Source organism: Pleurodeles waltl, chromosome 4_2, assembly GCF_031143425.1.
Source record: "Pleurodeles waltl isolate 20211129_DDA chromosome 4_2, aPleWal1.hap1.20221129, whole genome shotgun sequence".
NCBI classification, from domain to species: Eukaryota; Metazoa; Chordata; class Amphibia; order Caudata; family Salamandridae; genus Pleurodeles; species Pleurodeles waltl.
Genome location: NC_090443.1, coordinates 966,660,809 through 966,685,293, shown reverse-complemented (window position 1 = coordinate 966,685,293; position 24,485 = coordinate 966,660,809). Strand labels below are relative to the sequence as shown.

The 24,485-nt window shown below is 43.1% G+C and overlaps 1 protein-coding gene across 5 annotated transcripts in view; it reads right to left on the bottom strand.

Annotated features, from left to right (window-relative positions):
- RNF220 (ring finger protein 220) overlaps positions 1 to 24,485 on the bottom strand; it is a 539,236-nt gene that overhangs the window by 110,291 nt on the left and 404,460 nt on the right. For all 5 annotated transcript variants that reach the window (XM_069232799.1, XM_069232801.1, XM_069232802.1 and 2 more), the window contains one exon: positions 23,712 to 23,807. In XM_069232799.1, coding sequence (XP_069088900.1) covers positions 23,712 to 23,807 — 96 coding nt within the window. The remainder of the gene's footprint in view (positions 1 to 23,711; positions 23,808 to 24,485) is intronic.

Genomic DNA, 24,485 nt, shown 5'->3' with positions numbered 1-24,485 from the left:
ACTGCATAACACAAACACAGCCCCAGAGTACACATCTAGCCTCACCCTCCCCATACTTTTTCAGTCCCACGCAATACACTCCAGTAGGGGCACAACAAGATTTGAACGTTTTGTGGGAGGCTAAGATATTGAACAGCCATCTGTAAGCACGACCCTATGGGGATAATTAATTCCAACCATATATACGGAACATTGTATATTTAAAGTAAAACGCGCTAGAAACAGTGGTCAAAGTATAACTGGATTTAAAGGGGATGTTGGTTTCTCCTAAGGAAGTTTAGCACTGTGAATGGCAAACACTGCACTTGAATACACATTGGCCACTAGACCTGGCAGGATGTGAATTTTCTGGTTCTAGTGTATTAAATTATCTGTGACAAATTGCTGGACTCTGAAGCACAGTGGTCCCAGCCTAAAGCAACTTTAAAAATGTTTACTAAATGTTTGGATATCCGTCGATCAAAACCAAGTTTAACAAAAGTGGTGGTAGATAGTACAGTTGAAGCAGAATTGTTTTAGTTATTGTTCTTTTCATACTGCATTTATTGGCAAAAAATGAATTTAAACTATTTGCAAGTTAGGATGGAAGTACTGGGGACAACTTTCTTGCTGCCACATAGTAATGACGTCAGACGTTTATGCACTAAAACAGGCAAAATATATATACCCTGGTACTACATGATAACCCTGAGTTCCAACTCCCATCAAATTGTGTCAGTTTTGATATGCTTCCTCCATCATATACCTTGAATTGCAAAGATGTTAGCGATTTCAACGCACATGAAGCACTGATACCAAGCACAAAGAATGAGCACACAATGCAGCACAGAACCAATGCCCACATTTACGAAATACTCATGAGCTCATGTAACAGTATAATAATAAATGGTAGTAATCTGTACAAAAAAAAACTGGCAGTAGTACATGAAGAATAACTTGTTGTGGAATGTTAGATTTGTTTTTATTGATGACACGGTAAATGGATTTCTATAACACTCTAGTAGAACTGATGGGATGCTGAAATAAGACTGCTTGGGGAAATGCTCATCAGTAGCACAAATTCTTGCAGACGTTTTGCTGTCACTAAATCAGAAACAGAACTAAAAACACATTCTGAACAAACCGGGGCAATTGGAGTGAGGAGAAGGGTGAGTTACAGAGATACCAGGGTCTACTGTGTTGCAGAAGAATAGTGCAACCCTAATCACGGTCTCATTTGACTTTCAGAGGTAGAGTACTGGCTTTTCTTAGCAGAATGCAGGTACTTGAAGACAGTCAATGTGTACACTTGACTTCAGTAATCTTGGTAGTTTATTTTCTCCTCATGTTCTCTCTTTCTGACATAATCAGTCAATCAATCAAGGATTTATAGAGCGAACTAATCACCCGTTAGGGTTTCAAGGCGCTGGTGGGGGGGGAGCTACTGGTCATAGAGCCATGTCTTGAGGCGTTTCCTGAATGTCAAGAGGTCTTGGATCTGGCTAAGGTTGAGCGGTAGGGAGTTCCAGGTCTTGGCGGTTAGGTGAGAGAAGGATCTTTCTTCGGCAGTGGTGCAGCAGATGCGGGGTATGGAGGCGAGGGCGAGGCTGGCGCAGCGAAGATTGCGGGTGGGGGTGTGGAAGGTGAGTCTGTTGTTGAGGTAGGCTGGGCCTGTGTTGTGGAGGGCCTTGTGTGCGTGGATGAGGAGTTTGAAGGTGATCCTCTTTGATACTGGTAGCCAGTGAAGGTCTCTGAGGTGGGGGGAAATGTGGTCACGGCGTGGGATGTCCAGAATGAGGCGGGCGGATGCGTTCTGGATTCTTTGCAGTTTTGTTAGGAGTTTGGTTGTTATTCCTGCATATAGAGAGTTTCCGTAGTCCAATCGGCTGCTGACCAGGGCGTGGGTGACAGTTTTCCTGGTTTCAACTGGAATCCACTTGAAGATTTTGCGGAGCATGCAGAGAGTGTTGTAGCAGGAAGAGGAGATGGCATTGACCTGCTGACTCATGCTGAGTGTGGAGTCCAAGATGAAGCCTAGGTTGCGTGCGTGGGTGGTGGGTGAGGGCGCGGTTCCTAGGGAGGTGGGCCACTAGGAGTCATTCCAAGTTGAGGGGTTCGTGCCAAAGATGAGGATTTCTGTCTTGTCTGTGTTTAACTTGAGGTGGCTTGATTCCATCCAGCTGGCGATGGCGTGAAGTCCGTTGTGGAGGTTGCTCTTTGCAGTTGTAGGGTCTTTCGTGAGGGAGAGGATGAGCTGAGTGTCGTCTGCGTAGGAAACTATGTTGATGTGGTGGGTTCGTGCGATGTTTGCGAGGGGGCCATGTAAACGTTGAAGAGCGTGGGGCTGAGCGAAGATTCTTGGGGAACGCCACAGATGATTCTGGAAGCTTCTGACTGGAACGGTGGGAGGCGGACTCTCTGGGTTCTGCCTGAGAGAAATGACGAGATTCATTCGAGTGCCTTGTCGCGGATTCCAGCGTTGTGTAGGCGTGTGCGGAGAGTGTGATGACATACTGTGTTGAAAGCTGCGGAGAGGTCCAGGAGGATGAGTGCTGCTGTTTCTCCTTCGTCGAGCATGGTCCTAATGTCGTCTGTGGCAGCAATGAGTGCAGTCTCAGTGCTGTGGTTTCTGTAGAATCCCGATTGGGAGGTGTCGAGTACCTTGCTGTCTTCCAGGAAACGGGATAGTTGTCTGTTTCCAATTTTTTTGATGACCTTGGCTGGGAAAGGAAGGAGGGAGATTGGCCGGTAGTTCTTGGGGTTGTCTGGGTCTGTCTTTGGTTTCTTTAGCAGGGCGTTGATTTCTGCGTGCTTCCATCTTTCTGGGAAGCTGGCTGACTCGAAGGAGCTGTTGATGGTTTTGCAGACGTGGGGGCGATGATGATGTTTGCCTTATTGAAGATATGGTGTGGGCAGGGGTCCAATGGTGATCCGGAGTGGATGGAGGCCATGGTGGTGGCGGTGTCCTCTATGTTGACGGGGGTCCAGGTGTGGATGAGGTGGGTGTTGCTTGGAGCGTTGGGTTCTTGGGTGTTTGTAGTCAGCTGGTGGGTCTGGGGTTTGAAGCTATTGTGGATTTCTTCTATCTTTCGACGGAAGTGGGTTGCCAGTGAGTTGCAGAACTCCTGTGATGCAGGGGTTCATTGGAGCGGGTCCTGGGGGTGGAGAGCTCGTTGACGATGCCGAAGAGCTCTTTACTGTTGTGAGCGTTGGCTTTGCGTTTTTTGAAGTGGGTCCTTTTGGTGGTGCGGATCAGTTGGTGATGTTTGCGTAAGGCATCTTTGAAAGCGATGTGGTTGGAGTTGGTAGGGTCAAGGTGCCAGGTTTTTTCCATTCTGCGACATAGCCGTTTGGATTCCTGTAGTTCTGGGGTGAACCAGCTGGCCTTGATTCTGAGGGAGGTGTTTTTTTTTTTTGTTGAGCAGTGCGAGGGTGTTGGCGCAATCTTCTATCCAGCAATGCAGGTTGGTGGTGGCTATGTTGGCGTCTGGGGTCTCAGGGGGTGGGGCCCAGGCGAGAGTGGAGATCAGTTGATCCGTTGATATTTTGCTCCAGTTGCGTCGGGGCGGTTCTGTGCGGTGGTGGTGAGTGACTGGTTTTTGGTAGGAGAAGTGGATGCAGTGGTGGTCTGTCCAACTGAGTTTGGTGGTGTGGCTGAAAGAGACGTGGTTGCTGGCTGAGAAGATGGGGTCAAGTGTGTGGCCTGCGGAGTGGGTGGGTGTAGTGACGAGTTGCTTGAGGCCGAAGTTGGCGAGGTTGTCGATTAGGTTGGTGGTGTTGATATCGTTGTTATTTTCTAGGTGGAAGTTTAGGTCACCAAGGAGGATGTAGTCTGTTGAGGCGAGGGCTTGGGAGCTGATGTCGTCGGCAATGTCGTCACAGAACTGCGATCTGGGTCCAGGGGGTCTGTAGACCAGTGTTCCTCTGAGTGTGTTGTTGGCGTTGATGTGGATTTTGAAGTGGAGGTGCTCGGCGGAGTTGATGGTGTCGTGGGAGTTGGTGGAGACTCTTATGGTGTTTTTGTGGACTAAGGCGATTCCTCCTCCTGGTCTCTTGATTCGGTCTCTTCTGGTGATCATGTAGTTTTCTGGTATGGCTATGGCTACGTCTGGTTCTGAGGCCGAATTCATCCAGGTTTCGGTGAGGAATGCGACGTCGGGTGAGTATGTGGTCAGGAGGTCCCAGAGTTCAATTGCATGTTTGTGGACGGAGCGGGTGTTAAGTAGGATGCATCTTAGGGGGTTGTCTGTTTTGATTTGGAGTTTGGAGGTTAGATTGCAGGTGAAATTGTAGGCTTTGCAGGAGAAGGGTCCTTTGGTGCTCGTCGGTGTGGACTGGAAGCAGATGGAGGAGCGTCCTGGATTAAGGGCGTGGAGTTCGTTGGCAGTGAAAAGGTGTTTGGTGGCACGGGGGCGTGTTGGCCAGGGGGTCTGGCGCTGGGCGCAGATGGGCTTGCCTTTGGTGCGCCTTCGGTGCGCTAGCGGCGCGTCCGCGCTGCGGCCGGCATTAGAGTGGTGGTGGGAGGGAGTGGCAGCTGGGAGGAGGGAGGGAAACCTCCATTGGGAGTGCAGGGGCAGCAGGAGTCAGGAGCGGGAAGAGCTCCGAGGAGGAGGGAGGTGGCGGGGCCTTCCGGGAGAGGAGAAGCCAAGAAGCCCAAACAAGCCCAAAACAATGGCCATAATAGACCATAATGTATCTATTGGCAAGAGACTCGTGAGAGGTTTGACTGTAAACCCTGTAAAGCAGGAAGCCAGTCTATTGCTTTTCTGGCACTTACTCATGTCTGCCCCACTATATCTTGGACAGTGAATCAAGATGTCTACCTCTTTGTCAACCCTTGATACTTCTCACTATCGCTAAAGTCCTCTTTAGCTGCTTCCCTTGTGTCCTTTTGACCTCTCCTATACTCTTTTATTTCTTCTTTTCACTTCTTTGTTTCCTATGTCTAAGTACTTAACAGTGTTGCTTTATAAACCACCATTGCTCATTCTGGTGGGAAATCAGCATTGTGGAGAAGCCCACTACAACCACAAATTTCCGTCTTCATTCCCTCAATCTTGCCTCCTCAGTTCCTCTCCCCTGGTTCCACTTTTCTGTCTCATCTGTCTCCTCTCATACTCTTACCACCCCTCCTCTCTCTTTTCTTCTTCCAATATTTCTCTCTCCTCCTTTCTACCCACCTCTCTGTACTTCCTCAGGGTCTCGCTCTTGGTCTTTCTTTCTAGGGTTCTTCCAGGAAGTTCTGAAACGTGAAGGATGAATAGGGACAGGATGGGGAAAAATGGATTTCCCAAAATGATGGTTTGAGGGAGATCTAGAGGTGGGGCGATATGGAGAAGGGTAAGAAGGAAGCCTGAAAGGAGATGTTTGGAGAAGAAGAAGGGTTCTAGAGAGATTGATGAGGGAGAGAAAGGGCTGGAAAGAGTTTAGGTTACATGGTTGTAGGGCTCTGAAGCTTCTTCCCTTCTTGTCTTACAACCATCTAGCCCATCATCCATCTTTCTGTAACCAGATACCTATGGGTATGGATACATGTGGTAGAGGAGCCTGCGATATGTTCCTTTCTGCAGGTTTACAGTGGTCCTTTGATACACCTAGACAGACTCCTGAGTTAGGTGTCCTCAGTAGCCTATTATAATGAATTAGTGTAATGTTGTGTACATGTGGGTCAGTTATATTCAAGTTATCTGGTTAGCAATGATTCTGATATGGATGTTGGTGAGAGAATATGCTGTTTACTTGGCACCTCTTAGCCTGTGGTGCCTTGTGTTGTGTGGATGATGAGAAGGATGAGGATTAGGATAATGAGGAGGTGGAGAATGAGGATGGGGAGGAGGGCAATGTCAGAGAGGAGGATGAGATAAGGAGAATGAGGAGGGGAAGAAGGAGGATGATGACGAGGAGAAGGATATGGAAAATAAAGATAAGGACAACGAAGGTGACAAGAAGCCTGATGAAGATGATGAAAATGTCAAGGAGGAGAATGAGGAGGATTATGAGGGCAACGATGAAGAGGACAATACGGGTGAGGATGATGATGACAGGGAGCATGTCTAATGTGTCCTTTGGTTGTAGGGCAACATATAAAGGCAGCTTGATGTGCACTTCTTTCTGAGGTGGTAATGCTTAGCCATCGCTATGCTGAGTGTGGGAGGGATGGTACAACTTGAAAAAAAGAGTGGCTGACCTCAGAATTTACAGGGTAGTTAAGGGTTACGTTCCTAGAAAATTAGCTAAGAAGGGACACAAGAGTGTGCCTTTAAATCAAATGTGGCCAGTGAAACTGATCTAAATATCCTAACATAGATTTTTAAAAACACAGAGGTGGGACAGGGGAGCTGGGACTTCACCTGGCAATCTGTTTGATATGTGCTAAACTATGCTTAATTTTACAGTTAAGTGGGCCTACATTATGGTGAAAACCTGTACAGTAAGAAGATCTTTACATTTTTGCATTTAATATATATTGACCCTGTGTAGATCCAGATATAAGTGTGCTTTAGGATGCCTCCAGGCAAGGAAGGGTTTTCATTCTTATAAGGTCCACAGACTATGCGTCTTGACATCTTCTGTCTCTCTTCTCTTTCTCCTTTTCGTAGCTGTGGCTCGCTTATCCTCCTATTATTTCTTTTATTCTCTCCAGATGCTCTCCCTGTCCTTCTGTTCTCCGAGTTTCTTCTTTTTTGAAAATTATTTTTATTGAGGTTTTAGTACTTTGTGGCAGGTGTGGAAATTACAAATAGGCATCCTATAACATCGAAAGATGAAGGGGGATGTACAAGCATGGCAAGCAGTTCAAACAACAACAGGTAAAGTCATAGAGATGTACATCTCAGGTCATGTAATACTGTGGTTTGAGCAGTTAGGCATAAGGATTGCATCTGTGGAAAGTTGCACAGTGCAAGGGCTGAGAAGCAATAATCGCAGGTGACCCATGATAGTAAGTGGAGTGTGGAAAACATCTTTTGCCAACAGCGGGGATGAAAAAAACAGAGAAATTGCAAGGAGACGGGAGTAACGGGGGGGCACACGCAAGATTGCTGAGGAAGCATATGGAAAGAGATGGACATGGGTGGAGGGTTGTGGCTGGCAGGGACAGCTGGGATGGGAACTGCTTGGGAGCCTGGTTGCCCTCCCCGGCATTGTCGAGGGAGAAAAAGGACGCTTGACGTGGGGGGAAGGGGTGTGAAACTTGTGATGTTGAGCGGTGGGGCAGTTGAAAGACATTGCCACTTAGTATCTTCTTTTAGCCTCTTTTCTCTCATTATCAGTTGCCTTCTCTACCCAGTCTGTCTTTTGACACCTTTTTCTCTGTACCATTGCTTTGTTTCATGTTCTTCCTCCCTTTTCTGTACCTCCTGTTTTACCTCTTGTTTCTCCCCCTTGTTCTCTTTCCTGCCCTTTTAGGCGGTTTCCTATCGGTTCCTGTTTCTTTCGTCTCCCAGTCTAATCACGGCCCTCTTTCTCTGAACCATCTTTCTCAACTGCGGAACTGACAATAAATGATGAGGGTGGTGTAAATTTCACCAAAATAAAAACACTTATAGCAATAAATGTACATGCACAGACAAAAATGTACATTTGTAAGGTATCTGCAAGACACCACATTTACAGGAATAGACTAAATATGTAAACGAGAACAGGCCACAAAATAATACATATTCATTCTGGGAAAACACAGTATTTCTTGTACCTGCAAGCACTCAATTAATCTGACAAGAAAAGTATAGCTATTGAGGCTGAATAACTCCATAGTATGTACTACATAATCCTACTTAGTCACTGCTCTTCACTTAGTAGCGTTTCCAATGGGAGTTACGCACTACATGGTCAACTTAGTCACTGTTATTCACTTAAAATAATGCTCCCAGTGTGAGTTAAAGGTATAATGGCTGCACAGAGAAAGTGCAAGGATTATCGACGCCATGGGCAAAAATACATTTTGCCTGTAGCACTTTCCCCATCTCTTCCAAAAGCACTTTTTCTAGCAAAAGGGTAATTTATGCAACTCCTAGCTGCAATATTGCACTTTTTACTGCCCACTGCTGGTGGCACTATGGCTGTCTTGACCAACCTTGTGAATTTGTCGGTCCTGGGTGCACACTTCAATGCTTAAAAATATATATATTTATATTATTTTACGTGTTATATAGCACATACTTGCCAATTACGTTTCCCCTTCAAACGTTGGTGTAATAGTGGTTTTATCCAAGTGGGGGGGACCCCATTAGAGAAAGTCCGAGGGCAAGCCTTCGACCTAATAAGTAGGTGCAGTTGAGACACATTTTCTCTTTAACCAGTCTCACAATGGTATTGCATGTGACTTTTGCATGCAAGTTGTACTCTCACAATACATTGTCATGTAAGGTACTGGGCAAGTACCGTCCAAATGACAACTGTCTGGAAAGATGCGATTTTGCACATGCATGCTATGTACAGGAATAAGCAGTGGTGGCTGGTGGACTTGAAAAGAAAGTGAGGGCCAGTGGTGGGTGGGATCTTTATTTTTAGCGCAGCTCTCAATGTGGGAACACGTGTCCCAACCTAGGAGCGCAGCACGTGGCCTCCCCGCACCCACTCACCGGTCATTATGAATACACATAGCTGACTCTCATTATGAATACAAACATGACGCCTTGTCCGATGCACCACACACCCTCGCTGCTGTAGCGAGGAATACATCACACGTGGTTTTGTAACTAAATGCATCTTATCAAGAAATTGAGTGTTTTCCCTTCAAGAGGCCTTCCAAGACAGACGCCGAGCAGCAAAGACTTAAACATAACCAGCTGTCCTCAGAATCGTGATTCACAGACAGAGAAGGCGAGAAAAAGGCCATTTTAGTACACCCACAATGGGCATTTTACAAGTGCTAGCGATACGCACAGACCGCTGTATGTGTAATTCTATCCCTTGTGCTTCTAGCGCCGACGTTCATTAATATAACTGAGCCAGGCCAATGCGGCCCGTGTCAGTGATACATGAACCTGGCGCTGGTCGCCGTTCCAAGCACTGCTGTGCTCTGCAGCGACTCCCAGAATTGATGAATCTGGCCCAAGGCCTTCAGCGAAAACTGGCCAACATCTGCTTTACACATGCTGCTCGTTCTTTCTATTTACTACCGCACAAAGGCGTCATGTATAAGAATTAGAAATGATAAGTGATTCGAAGATACTAGATGTAACTTCTGTGATAGCGCTGACGATTCGGACCACGGAGATCAGGTTGGAATTCCACCTTCACTTTAACATCCTGTCATTCCTGGCAAATCGCTTAAACTATATGTGACGTCTGGTTCTCTTTGAAAGAACCCTTAACATCTGGACCAGGTTCGCATATGACACTGGGAAAAATGTTCCTTGCATTTCCAACCACAGCAGCATGAAGTCCCACAAAGACCCATGCCTTTTCAGCAGAGGCAAAGTCACGCTTTTAATTTTAGCAAATTAACTATTTCAGGAATAGCCTATAGACAGGTTTTAATGTATGCCGGCTTATTGTAATATAAATAATAAATTTACAAAAATTACATACAAATACAACTGCGGTTCTACCTCCTCCGAGGCTGCTGCTGCTGTACGATCGAGGTCCGAGACTTGGAATCAAACTTCCAGTTCAGGCCAACATGAACATAACCAATCCTGCTCCCATTCCGTTTTCAGAATGAGAGAAGCGTCAAGGTTGGATTGAGCAGGCTAACCCAGCGATCCTTTTGAGACTGGGGGCCTTTGCAGGCCCCCAGCTGTTTAACACAGCTGCTGGATAGGTGCAGGTAGAAATGTGCATATGGGGTTGGCCGTAATAAGACAGTCTGCCAATCCGACACTCTGCACTTTGTGGTGTCATCCTATCCCCTGTTATGAATCAGTAATCATCCCACCCTCACATTCGCTGCTTGGATGCACATCTTAATTAAATGGTAGTATGACCATTTTATTTAACTTATGTTGGTTTACTGCTGGCCTCGCAGCAGGCGGGGCGATGCTCCTCCGCCCTAACCCTATGATAGAATGCAACGTTTGTTCTGTACAGTTTTGGTTAAAATGGCATCACAGATTATGAATGCCCTCAAGCCACTAAGGAGAAAAATACAGACTGCTACCAGGATTTATTTTCAGTGAGACATACTGTTATTTGTCTTTTGTATGAAAACCACTTTTCAGAATGCTTCCTGCTTTCCCCTAATTTAACATAGTTATTAGCTTTCCTATTCTGTCTTTTCTTCTAATGGGAGCATTGCCTGATAGCCCTGTTGAATATTTGAGAATGGAGGGACTTGCTGTTTTCTAACCCTTGGAAACCTTAAGTAGCCTTTGCGAGTAGGTATTATTATGTAAGTGAACCAATTTGGCTGAGAGATTGGGGGCCAAGAGAAGTAATGAACGAAATAAAAAAATAAAAAGGGGCCTCTCGTGCTGTAAATGGCTCTCTGAGGACAAGTTCCATGAGAATGACCTTCGGACTGTCTGTCCCAGCCCAGCCCACAGAAGCAGATGGGGTCTAAAGTCCTTTCAGCCCAATGAGTATTGCGCCCACTCACCCCAGTCCCTAGTATACATGGAGGCATCCCCAGTGAACATGCACACACACATATCCAGACCCTAATATACAGCTACGCTCACCGAGTCCATAGAACACACACTCGTATACTACTGCACAGGCAAACTAACGTTCAGGTTGCATGAGTCAATGCTTTGTAAAGGAGCCATTCCTGAGGCAGGGAAGGATGCTGGTTTTCTACCCCTCAGGTTGACTGATTGAACTGAAAAGTGGTACTGATTTTAGGGTCTGGGCTAAGTTGTCATTCTTTGGGTCGCATCTTTGGCATGGGATTCAAAGCTGGAGGATGATAAAAGGCAGCATGTCAAAGAGGTAAGGCACATCCATAACATCACAATAATCAAGCATCCATGATAGTAGCCATGAGCCAAGAGTTATGGTGTGTCCCTGGTAACTCTGACAGACTGGCCTGATGTGATCATACCTTTCAAATATAAGGAAATAATCTTCCCTCTTGGGAATGAAGGTGCTCAATTTCCTCCCAAGATTCTGTGATGGCACAAATGAAGAGGGCTCGCAAGACAGAGCAATTGGCTAGGCTCCTGGTGGGAGTCGAGACGTCGCACACTTTCTTATCAAAAGCATACATTCTCATCTGAGGGCACTGTCTTAGGTATTATTTTTCCTGAAGAGCTCTAAGCTGGAGCCATCAACCATGGGCCTCTCAGTAATCCTCAACACCTGTGCCCACCTTCCTCAACACTTGTGTCCACTCTCCTCTCCTAACTAGCCACCACTGATCTGACTCACGACAGGCCCACCCTACACCCCACCGACCGTGCACTCTCAGAGTCCAGGAACTCAAAAAACACCCCCTTCTGTACCAATAACCACCCATAAAGGCTTGCTCATTTGCCATATCCTCTTTTCATTCATTTACTTCAAAATGGCTGTAAAAGTTTTAATTTGTCTTTTTAGGTAAACAGGCTGCAGTAAAAAAAAAAGATTGCTTTATTGAAAGTAATCACAGACATGGCGGCTTGCTGACTTCAGCAGGCCACCATGACTATGACTAGCTTATTGCAGTGGGTCGCAATTTGCGATCTACCTCGTGCATATTAATGAGGCAGATTGAATTATGACCCAGTATGATTTGATATTTTGTGAACCAACCCATTAATGCATAGGTCGGTTCACAAAATACCAATGAATTCGCTAGAAGTCATTGCAAAAATTGCGGACACTTCTACTGAACACAATTTAGTGCATTCCAAATAAGAAATCACAAATTGCAAATAGATATGCTTTGCAATTTATGATTTCTTATTCGTAATATTAGTACATGAGGCCCTGGGATTGTAGACAGTCTGATTTATGAAAAGTGTCTTAACTATTTTGTTCCAGCGTACGTCGCAAGAGAAGTAGAATGAGGTTCAGCTTAGTTATCAGCAAGCAAAGTCAAACAGAGAACCACTGACATCATGCCAAACTCTGGCAGTCTTAACTGTCAGTGCCTGGTCATTAACCTTACTGTGAGAGTTCACTTAAATATTGTTTTACTGCGTATGAAAATATGTATGACAATGTGTTCTCAATACTTAAAAATTGATTGATACACTTCTGAAACCACAAAATGTTAAAGGTGTTCTTCTGAAGGCAACATTAAAATTAAAGAACATTGATAGGGCAGGGACCTACATATTTAGTAAAGCAAATGAAAATCTAGAATTTGTATGCATGTGATGTAGTTGTATCGGATTTTATCTGTGCATTTCCCATGCCAAATTATGCAGTTTTGAACCAAAAACAATTTCAAGGAACACATAACATACTTTTTCTGTGCTTTCTTTTTAAAATTGTTTTCTATAGTTCTACCGATTCAACGTCAAACACTTTTCTTGTGACCACTGGCTATTTATTTTAAACTGGCTACCATACATCATATCATGTTCTGCCTCTCTTTATCTGGATTTAAAAGGTATTCGAAAATGTACTCTTCTTTTTCTCTCACTGAGTATTTACAACTTCTAGAATTTAGGTTGAAGATGTGTCATATAACACGACTAGCAGGCTGCCTCCGTTGTCTGTCCAACAGGAGGCCCCTCCCTCCACACACACACTTATAAACCTGCAACATCATACATTTGTAGAGAGTAGACATCCTGGGGCCTTTAGACAATAATTGCGCAAGTGTCCTACCCACAGTGCTTAATGATCTGCAGCCTACTGAACACCTTTTTATGATATTTACACCTGAAAACCTTTTGAAACCATGGGTAAAAGCAGGCACCAAGCATTTGCCTTTCATACATGCAGGAACATCTTCAAACGTAAACAATGAGAAACTTATGGGTTCACTCCAGGGAAGAGCGAAGGGCAATACGCAACTGTGACAAAACCACATGCACCTCAGTTAAATTAAGTATGATAAAACACCCTTACATTTTGTGCTCAAGGATGCCATGCACAGAAGGCACAACCTACCAACACTAAATATGGTCTAATCTGGAGAGTGGTGACTAGAGTTGGTCATTTATGATTTTGTGACTCATTGAGTACATGGAAGATCACAATTCCCTTAATTATGTCAAGATCGACTGACAAAGCCTCATATAACTGCCCAAATCAAATGGCAAAACAATTTTGCAATGGTTGCCCCTGTTTCCAGGGATTTGTCAATAAACTGACTTTTTTATTGTACCTACATTCGTGTCTGTGCCTGGAACTGAAGTCTCACTGCTGCTTTGAAAGGCAGGTTAACTACAGTAGTGAAAAATTTCAACTAAATGCACATTGTGCAGGAGTCTTACTGTTTTTCTTTTTACACAAACATGCACAATACTTGGGGCCTGATTTACTAACATTAGGAATATAGATTTCCTTATGTATGAAACTCTTTTGAGTTTCATTAGCGATTCCTAGTGGGTCGCAAACAAACCTATCTCATGCATAATAATGAGGTAGGTTGCAATTTGCGACCCATTAGGAATCACAGCCATCACAGGGATAGTGGCAGACCATCTTGTCTGTTATTACTTTTTAATAAAGCATTTTTTTAAATGATGCATCTAAAAAGAAAAAAATGAAACTTTGAAGTTTCATTTTTTAAGAGTCGTCAATGGTCCATGGGACCACTGACTGCTGTTAAAAAATATTATTACTGACAATCTCGAAGTGGAAGGGATCCCGAGGAATCTCATTCCTCTTTGTGAATGGGTTACCACCAGTTTTGAACTGGTGGTAAACTATTACTGTTTTGTGACCAGAATTCAGTTGCAAAACAGTGATAGATACTGTGTTGATTCCGTATTTGGAAGGCACATCCTAAATATGCCATTCCAAATACCAAATTGCAAATGCAAAATCCGATTTCGTAACAAGTTAGCAAATTGAATTTTTATTTTTGTACATTAGAAAAATAATTTTTCCAGTTGCAAACAGCCCGAGTCCCAGAATCGGGCCGCTGCCACCAGAAAAATGCTTTGTACACCTGGCCCATTGTTTCTTGCCCTGTTGTTTGTAACATGAACACAAGCCACAATTTTGGGATGCTTTACCATGAAAGCCCTTTCATATTTTCCTTAACTGTATAGACTGAACAAAGAAAGAATGGACAAAGCACAAGCAGTGACTGAAATCTGCACTCACATTTCCTAAACTTGTTTAAAATATACCTGACTCTGAATGAACAGGATCAGAGAGAAAACTTAACATTTGTCTTAAGGATTTTTGTTCTCACTACAACAAATAAGAAACAGCAGCTAAAGAGCAGATGAGACCTCACCTAGAGCATTGTTCCCAGTGAATGGCACTACTTCGCCAAACACACACAAATTATTGAAAGAAGCTCAAAAGCAAGCCAGCAAGACAGTTCAAGGTTAGCATCAGTGATTGCGCTGAGAGAAATGCAAAGAGTTACATTTGGACTGTCTAGAAGTGAGGAGAAATGGCAGAGAAATGATTGTCGCAACAGAATATCAAGCGGTTATAAATAAGAGGTGATGAGCATTGTGCAGACGGATTTGTGGAATAAAATTCAGGATTAACATAATAAATTCCTTTATAGAAGAGATGGTGAATGCTTGGGACAGACAGAGGGGAGTAATTACAGTTGAAGTAATGTTAGACCTGGAGACTGTTCAGAATCTACTGCGTGTCATAAGGCCTAGAAACCAGCAGACTCGATGTGCCTGGGCTTGTGGGTTCTTAGATGCTGTTATTTTTAAAAGTAATAAAAATAGATGATTATTTGGAAATTTTCCCTAAACATTGTTTTACAAAACATATAATTCATAAAAACTTTAAAGCAGTATTCAAAATTAACCAGAATGCATATGTAATTAGCATTAAAATATCTAGGGCCACATGTACAAAGGCTTTTTGTGGTTGTAATCCGGCCAATTCTGCGAATCGGCCCATTAATGAAAGCAAACCGGCTTTTCTACATGTACAAAGCCCTTTTGCGATTCTGTAACCTATTACCGAATTGCAGATTGGGATTGGGATTCGGCATTAGGGAGGGAAATGTTTAGGATGTCCCTTCCTAACAACTGAATCATAGTGGTGTGTATTAATTTTGCAACCAAACTATGGTTGCAAAACATTTGCATTTTATCACCTACTTCAAGTATGTGGTAATCCATTCACAGATGAGAAAGGCTTCATAATAGACCTCTCCCCCTTTGTGAATAGTTGTAAAAACACATTTTACATTCAAGCAGTGGTCCCACGGATCACTGCCTACTCCTAAAAAATGAAAAGAAAACTAGTATTTTTTTTTTCTTTTACGCATGCTGTTAATAAAAACAGACTGCATTTTTTAGAAAAAGATTGCTTTATTTAAAAGCAATCACAGACATAGTGGTCTGCTGACACCAGCAGGCCATCATCCCTGTGATTTTGGCAATTCAATTGGTCGTAAACTGAGACCTACCTCATTAATATTCATGAGGTAGGTCTAGTTGCAACCCACTGGGAATTGCAACATTGTCAAAGACACATTTGTATATTGGTATTTGTGATTATCAAATAACGAATCACAAACATTTGCTACTTGGTAATCTCAAACAATTACCTTTCTACATGTGGCTCCTACTTCCTATCATGAACATCATGAAGTGCACACACAGTGTTATTCTGATGTAAATCTAGTAGTTTTAGGTTCAGTCAACATACATGCATTGCACTGCTTGTGAAAGTCACCATACCTGTGGGACACAGACATGTAGTTAAAAGAGCAAAGGTGTCCAAAGCAGACTCTTCCCATTCATGGAGCTACACTGCAGGTAACGATCTGCTCTCCCATGCAGAGCCTGAGGGTGATCACCTTCACTGCTGGTGAAGAACTCACACAATGCGCATTCTGATGATGTGCACAGGCCCACAAAGCAGTATAACCAAAGCTCGTAGGGAGCATGCAGAACACAATATATGCCGGTGCCCAAACGTGCTGCACAAATGATGTTCAGAGAGCAGTTCATTTACAGAATTCACATTATTGCCTCCGACAAAGACTGCTTCTATCTTCAAATAACACCTGCTGGATTGGCTCTTAATATTGTTTGTATTTGATGTAGACTGTGTTTAACCAGGAGGTTCCGCTGAGACCGAAGGTTTGCGCACTTGAGCTGCTGCTGCTGCAGATGGTTATCGCCCATTATGTCTTATTCCTCATAGTTTATACTGGGTTGATGTGAGGGCACATTAGCTTGATGGCAGGTAAGGGTTGCTTGCATTCTCTTAACATACTGACTCTTTCAGTGCCCCCATTAGTCTGATATTGTGGCTTCTAGTTCTAGGGAGACTCTTCCTCTGATACATGCAGTAAGTCTATTCTCTTTTGGGTGTCACTAGTCTGTATAACATTCAACCTGTATGTCAGTGGCTACATCCTGAAGTTTCCAAGCCTCTTATCCTTCCCTCTGAGGACTTTCTCCAGTCTATCTTTTCCCTTTTGGCGACTTAAGAGTGACACAGCTTCAATGCAAGAATGTGAGGAAGGTGAACACTGTGCTGTGAAAGATCGAACTCGGGAAAGAGGGCATCTTGTTACGAGTTAGAATGTGCCCTCATTATTTACAGTCGCCATTATGTCATGGACGGGCGAAGACGGGCATTCCCTCTCATGACTCTGCTTATTCCTTGTTATCTCTCACTCTGGATCAACTTTGTGTTTGTGTGTCTGTGTTTGCAGTCCTTGTGATGCAAGTCAAGAGCAGTAATTCATTCCTTAGTCCAGGGTCTCCATGAACCCCCACGTTAGCAGCTTATGGATGGGTGGATGCCCCTTGGAGTTCCGTCCAATGTAAAACATTTAAATGTACTACTCTTTTATCGATACCTGTGCCCCAAATTGAAGCTCAAATATACCACTGATGGAGCTGTGGGGTCAGGAGAGGGCTACAAATAAAACAAGTGAGCACAAAAGGAAGGATTGGAGGGGGGTGGAGAGATGGATGGAGAGAAGGATGGATTGTGAAAAAGAAGGAACGATGATGGATGGAGAAAAGAATGGGAACGGGTGGATAGTGACGTGAACAATGGATATATTACAGGATGGAGAAAAGAAAGGAAATATGGACGACGGTAGAATGGATAGATGAGGGATAGAAGGAAGGAAAAACAAACATAGAAAAAAAGAATCAATTGAGAGATAGAGGGTGGATAAACAAAGAAGGGAAGATGTCTGCACAGACAGTCGAAAAAGACAGGAAAAAGAATCGAGGAACATAAGAAAAGAAGAAGACACAAATGAGAGCCGGGCTCGCTCGCATCACTTGCTCGCAGAGTACTGTTTTGGATATGGTTCAAAGTGGGGGGGTATTGTGTTTTTTTGGGGACACTCTTGCCTTAGCCCACCACTGAATAGCATACGCTTCACTGGTGCTTAGAGCAGCTCCCTCACTCCTGTCAGCTCATATCAACCAAACTATTTGACCCTCTCCCTAACTGAAGAGAGATTGGAACAAATGAATGCTTCTGACTTGGGTTGGGAAGACATAAGCGCTAATTCTAAGAGTGAACAGAAGCTTCAGAACATCCCCTGCGGTGTTCCTTCATCCAGGAAATCCTGTTTTCCTGTGTGTCCAGAAGGCCTGGCCTTGAACCCACACTTCTCACTTTGACATCTTTGTCCACACAAATCGATTCTAGTTACTGGAGTCTAGTAGTAGGAGTCTACAGCCGCGCACACTCTGCCTGTCCAAGAGGTCATCTAGCTGCTTATAGGTAAGCTCGGAAATGTGGCGGAGTCGTTCTTGATGTGCATCTGCATGGCTCACGAAAAGTCAATGACTGGCTTTATAGAGCACGTTCTACTGATGGACAGATGGTTTCAAAGCACTCCCAATTTTAGTAGACAGGTGTACAGAAGCTACAAACATAGAAGCAAATGTCAATGCCAAACAGGTGTCACTCGTGGATGTGCCCTCATCCATAAGACATTTTCAGGCTGCACATCTCCATCCCACACTTTGCTGTATCTTTTCTCCTCATTCAAAAAACCACACACCACAGCCAGAGGATGCTGCTATTTAATTGGCCTTCATCAGTAATAAGTGGGAATATGGGCTCACAGGTATTCCCTAATACCTTGTTTTAGAAAGGGATGAAGTTGTGACTGCTGTGTGACTATCATTCCAGGTTAATCTGCCTTCCTAGGATTGATGTGGGCTGCTGCTTGCCTCCTAGATACATCCTTTCCAGCATACATTTCAAGACAGAATAGCAAACAGACTTATTTTTGAAAAAGCCTAGTACTTCTTGACAGCTAATGTTAAATGTAGCCTCACGGAAGCACTAGTATTTCCGTATATAAACATGAAATGTCATACCTTTCAATGTGTTGCTTGAATATCGAATCAACAACATAGACGGGGAAGGGTATTGAGGACAGAATATCGTAAATAAAATACTGAGAGGTAAGTTTCGATTTCCTCTACCTAACTCCACATATACGTGCCTACACAGTACATATATCTTCAATGTATGTAAGAGTTAGAATTAGTAAATATTTACCTCCCTATATGCACTTGCCTTTCGATACTTTGTACCCCGTTATTCTGTCCTCAATATTAGGATGGCACAGATTCTTGGTGTCGACTTTCAGTAGTCCAATTCAACTTTCATTTGCAATCTTAGGTTCATACAGAAGATTTGTGTTGTTTTATGTTAAGCCATTGTGAAATATTTGTCTTGTTAAATTGCTGTGTTTATGCATTTGTCTCCTGACCCACATTCCAAATGTAAAGCCTTGCCATACATTCTTCATACATGTGAGCAGAAGGCTATGTTTGGCTTGAAGGGGGGCAATCTAGTCTTCTAGTACTGAGTTTGCATTTGTCTACACAGAGGGGGTGTTTGGCGTGATAGCTTTGTCCGCAGCGTGATTACGTACTGGTCTGGGCCACCAAGCACTGTATTCTGTCCCTTGAACAGTCATTTACTACGCTTCGCGGCAGGAAACTGCTCTGTTTTGCTCTGCTTTGAGTGGTTTGCAATTTCATAGGTGTCAGAGCTTGAATGGTGCACCCACATATTTGGAGGTAATGGCTCTCGGATCGAACTGTGCTGACCTGCCTCTAATGACAGGGTGATGGGCAGGCTGTGCTTCTTGGGGACAGGCCGCCACAGGATGCATTATGTCTGAAGCATGCTTCTGTGGCTTCATTTAAACTGTTGTTGCTCTGTTGGGCTGATATTCTGACAATGGTAAGATGCTCGCTTACTGTCAAGTCAAGGTACTTTATTCGATTATAAGAATAATCATAAAACTGCGAGTGCAGACAATACATACTTCACAAAACGTGTTTTCACCACGCATTTTAAACACAACGTGAGGCCACATTTCCTCAGGACAGAGTGCAAGGGTGTGCATAGGCACCCAGTGCAAATTCAATACAGTACATAATGTCAAAGAGCTTGAGATAAATTTTAAAAAGCATAAGACCTCTATATCTCAGGGCAGATTCTATAAAAGGATACTGGAGCATAGCAAACTTCATCCTCATTTAGGAGTTGCAAAAATCAGAGAGCAGGTCTTCATTGCCTGAAATGAAGCTGCCTCGGCAATGGAATTAAAAAGTGCTTCGAATAAATAAGATAAAAACCACAAAAAAGACAAAATGCAACAAGGTTTGGGTAGAGTACCCATCAAAATGGCAAATGCAGTTGGAGGCTCTGTCACATTGGCCAATAGGAAAACACAATTGAGAGTGTACAAAGCCCAATCTAAAACGTGTTAGCAGGCCCTTACCCCACTGCTCTGCTACTCTAGTCAAATTATACTCCAGGCCAGGTGATGTATGAAGCGTCATATACTTCCTTATAGAATGTTTAATCAATGGCTCCAGCTTTCTTTTGTGACACCTTTTAGCCAAGAAAGCTTATTTCAACATAGAAATGCCTTGTTTACTTATCCCAGTAGGATTATGATAGAGCTGAAACAGCCCTAAATCTTCTAAAGCTCATGAGAGCCAAGATATTTTAACGCCCTTATCACAGTGTAGGCTGTAGCTAATAATGGAACGATTAAGGCTAGCTTGGGGATTCTGTCATATCAAGATCCACAGTGAAAGAGGAGCCAATTTAATAAAATCCTCTAGAAACGGAATGTCGAATTCCTCTTGACATACATAGTTAGAACTAGAGGGAGGGGATACAGGAGACGGTGAAGACCACAATTCTCCTCCAGTTGCAAAATATCAGTGTTGGAGTGGCCCCAGACTCCCGCTCCATAGGTCACCACTGGCACACAATTGCAGATTATAAATTTCAGTTATGGGAAGACAAGGCCTGCTACCAATTGTCAATGAGATATTAAAAAGAGCACCCACCGACTGTCTACATTTTTGGCCGATTGAAACGTTTCTGCTCCTCAAGTATGAAGAGTTGTAAAGTACCCATAAATAAGAAAGCTGTAAACCCTCTGTAACTGACTGCCATTGATACTTACAGGTCTCAAGTTTATTTGGGTGGAGGCTTGTTACCCATACACCATAATTTGAGATTTAGAAGAACTAGTCTCCCGATCTAAGTCAGTCATAAAGTCTGAAAAGGCAGCCACCAGGCGTTCCAGACTCCTATAAGCACACGTCAGCAAGACTGCGTCATTCACATAATGGAGAGCTGGAATCTACTTGCAGTTGATTCTGGGTACATACGGGGCACTCAGAATAAAAAAACTATTACAATTATTGATATTAAGAGAGAATAAAATTGAGACCATAACGCAGCCCAGATGAACTCCATGCTCCAAGCTGAAAACGGAAGATGATTCACCTTCAGGTCCAAAACAAAGCCTGGCCTCCAAATTCCTGGGTAAGTCAAAGATAAAATACACCAAAGGGACATTGAGGCACAGAACAAGAAGGTTTTTCTACAGTTTAGATCGGTTTATCCGATGAAACGCATTCTTACTGAACCATCCATTTGGAAGGAAGACTGGCTTGAATTGACCTTACAATGTTCATGTCTGAAACTGTCAGATCTGCACACATCCCAGAGCCAATGACTTGTGCAACTGACCAATTTCAGTGCCTAAAGAGTGCCAAAGAAGAACTCATTTTAGCTTTGCTAGAAGGTCATTGCCGCAATTGCAGCTGTTACACTTGAAAAAACATTTGTTGTTGCTTTGAACGTGGTGGCTGCAGCTAATCGTTGGATCTATGTGCAGTTCGTTTTGAAGTGTATCGACAATTAAGAAGAAACTGTTATGTGGCATATCAGAATGAAGAACCCCTCTGACAACAGCCCTAACGCTCACAATAACCCAGCCCTAATACTAAACTCACACATAACCCACAGCACAGCCCTAATTCCACCACAAAACTGTAATGTAACCATGACCATTATCCACCCCACAGCGCTGGTCCTGACTCCTCACTCACCCTTTAAGCAAACCGAAGCCTAACTCTCCCCCTAACCTTAGCCCAATGTCTGCAATGCTGGAATCACTAGGAACAAAACACATCTTTCTGGTATTTGATGGATTTTCTTCATTATGGCTCAGAATAATAAAATCAGTTACACTTTCCCTTCTTTTCCTTGTCCATAGTTTGGTTCTTCATTTTCACATAGGTTTTGAGTACTTGTTTGTGGCTTGTGATAATCTTAAAATAATGGCTGCGTGTGTTACTCCCAGAATGAGTGGCTAATGAGCTGGCACCCTAAGGCCACACTCAATAAGTAAACAATAGCAATGTTGCCCGCAATGAATAGCAACGAAAGTCTAAGGACACAAACTGTAACATACTCAAGATCACCAGTGTCATTTGGAAAGATGCTCATTGTCTCTAGAGTTATTTCAGTCTGTTGTGAGTACGAATACAGCTCTAAAAAATGGGTGAATGGTATGATTTACTCTTTTGCATCTGTACGGGATCCCTTCATTAAAACATTAAGTAATAAGTAATGGATAATTAAGATTCTGGCAAGTGGGGCTCAGTGTAGCTGTGTTGGACTACAAAGACCAGGACACTCCAATAGCCCTGTGCAGCATTCAGAGAAGGTGGGCCTCTGTGAAGTGGGGTAGGGGCATCGTCAGGTACCGCTCTATGTATAATATGCTAGACATAAATGCAGGCTGCATTTCAAGAAACATATTCAGGCCTTTTATAAATGAAAACAGATGTGTACCTACTGAAATGACTACTTTGAGCCTTACTTTAAAACAAGAATCCGGACTCATGAACCACTTCAACAAGGTGGCGCACATTTTCACTGAGAAACACGCATGTTTTTACTTTGGTGATTGCAAGCAAATGCTGGGAATACTATTATCACTGAAAGGTACACCAAATTTAACCATGAAGGGCCGAATTCGCAAAGGTAAATATACACATGTATATTTACTCACATGCATTTTTACTTCTACACCTAAGTGTAAAGCTTCACTTTTTGCTAGTCATGATTTCCAAACGGAGATGTACACCTATGTGTGGACTTATTTGTCTCTGCCACCTTAAATGAGGGGGTTGAACTTTCTACAACAGAACTTCAGAGTGCAAAGTTACTACTAGTAATTTTTGACCGCCGGTTGAGCTCTCCACCATTAGGGCTGAGATCTCGCTATGGAAAAGTATGGGAAAATTTAATAAAGCTTTCATTTATAATATCAAAGGAAAATAATTTAAAATATATTTATTATAAACCTGGAAACAATAGTATAACATTTTACAGCATAATAACTTATCAAATTAAGTGTGCATTAAATACTAAAATTATGTGGATTTTATTTACAAATATAAAGTTTTAGATCACAATTTAAAAAAAGATAATCATCCTCAATAAAATTTGTATTTGTATTTTATATTTTAGTGAATGTGGTTAAAAGTTACAAATTTATATATATTTTTAAATTAAATTATCTTCTTAAATATTAAAGTAAAAGAATCAATAATTGTATATTTTACATGTTAAAGTGTTGCCAAAATAATTTTATTTATTTAATATTAGTTCCTATGGGGTGTCATTTTAATTTTGCTGCCACGGGTGTTTTCTTTATGGATGGAGTACATTTAAGTCTGTTTTGACAACTTTAGGGCTGTAGTAATTTTAGAGGTGTATTGTGAACCTTTCCCATTAATTAGTAATTAGTCTCTGTTTTCCCACCACTCCCCCGGCCCCTCCTACATTTATTATTATTTTGTGTACCTAAGTAAGCTAGATCTCGGCCATTATAACAGAGACCTCTGCACAGAAAAGACAGGAGAGGTAGAGGTCTCCAGCTGTAGGTTTGTGAATCGCGTTTTGTAGTACATGAGTAGTACTGCGTATTACAAGATGCAGTTTGTGAATCTGTTCCTATGACAGGCAGCTTACAAAAATGTAGGACAATAAGACACATTTATACATTCCACCCTATTTGAAGTTTGTAAGTGTCATAATTGACAAGTTTTGACAGCAATAACGCTTAAGGAAGGCTAAAATACATTTCAATGGTATGGCAGAAAATATAAATGGGAAATGTTCTCATACATGAAACACCCCTTGAAAATACAGATGCAATGCAGCCTTCCCCCCCCCACTCTCCTTCGAACGTTTATCCATGAAATTCATTACAGGACCAAGATGCTCTATTTTACCTTCTTTTTATTAAAAATGTACGTGCCAAACATCCTCTCTGGAGCCATAGTGAAAAGAAAGAGAGAGTGAATTGCTCACAGACATATGCAGCCATTTATTATCCCTCATCCCCATCATACACAGGTAGAAAAACAGACAGACCCACCAACCTGGTATCGGTCTGAGTGATGGAGGTCATCTGTAGAGCGGGGCGAGGCAGTGGGTGAGTCCCCTTCACGTTTGATGGAGGCTGATAACAGAACCGACTGCAAGAGAGAAGAGAGAAAAAGCCAGGATGAGTGGTCAGTGAAGGGTGTGCAGTGTCTGTGTGGAAGTGCAGGACCAAAGGTGTTGGTTCAAAGTCAGTGGACTAGAGATGGTATATGGTTAATGGATTGGATGTGGCGTGTGATCAGAGGAGGTGGTGTGTGATCAGAGGAGGTGGTGTAGGAAAAACAGTTGAAAGGCAGTTAGGGGTGGACATGTAAGGCCAATTTTCCAGCATCAGTGGTGAAGATGTAGGGTCTCCTGTGGTGATGCAAGATCACAACACTATGTGTGCTGTGTGCTGTGTGCCAGAATGTCCCTGCAAAGGCCCCACCATCTAGCACATGAGCAGGTATTATGTCAGCTGTCTGGTGTTCATTCACCACTGAACATGACCCATACTACATTTTCTAACTACGCCAGACGTACTTTGACATTCTTGTAACCTAGTACATGAGTTCTTCTGTGTGCAAAAGTCACCCTTCTTTGGGTATTAAGCTACACTTATGGTTTGACGCTGGCCGTGTCATAGCACGTTTTTTTCCTTTACTTTCAGCCATGTGGCACAGCAACATGCACCAGCACTTTAGCGATGAGGAAGCAACAAGCATATGGATGAAACATTGGCTGGAGCAGCTGCCACCCACCCCTAACGTTTTGCACCAGGAATTTTCACC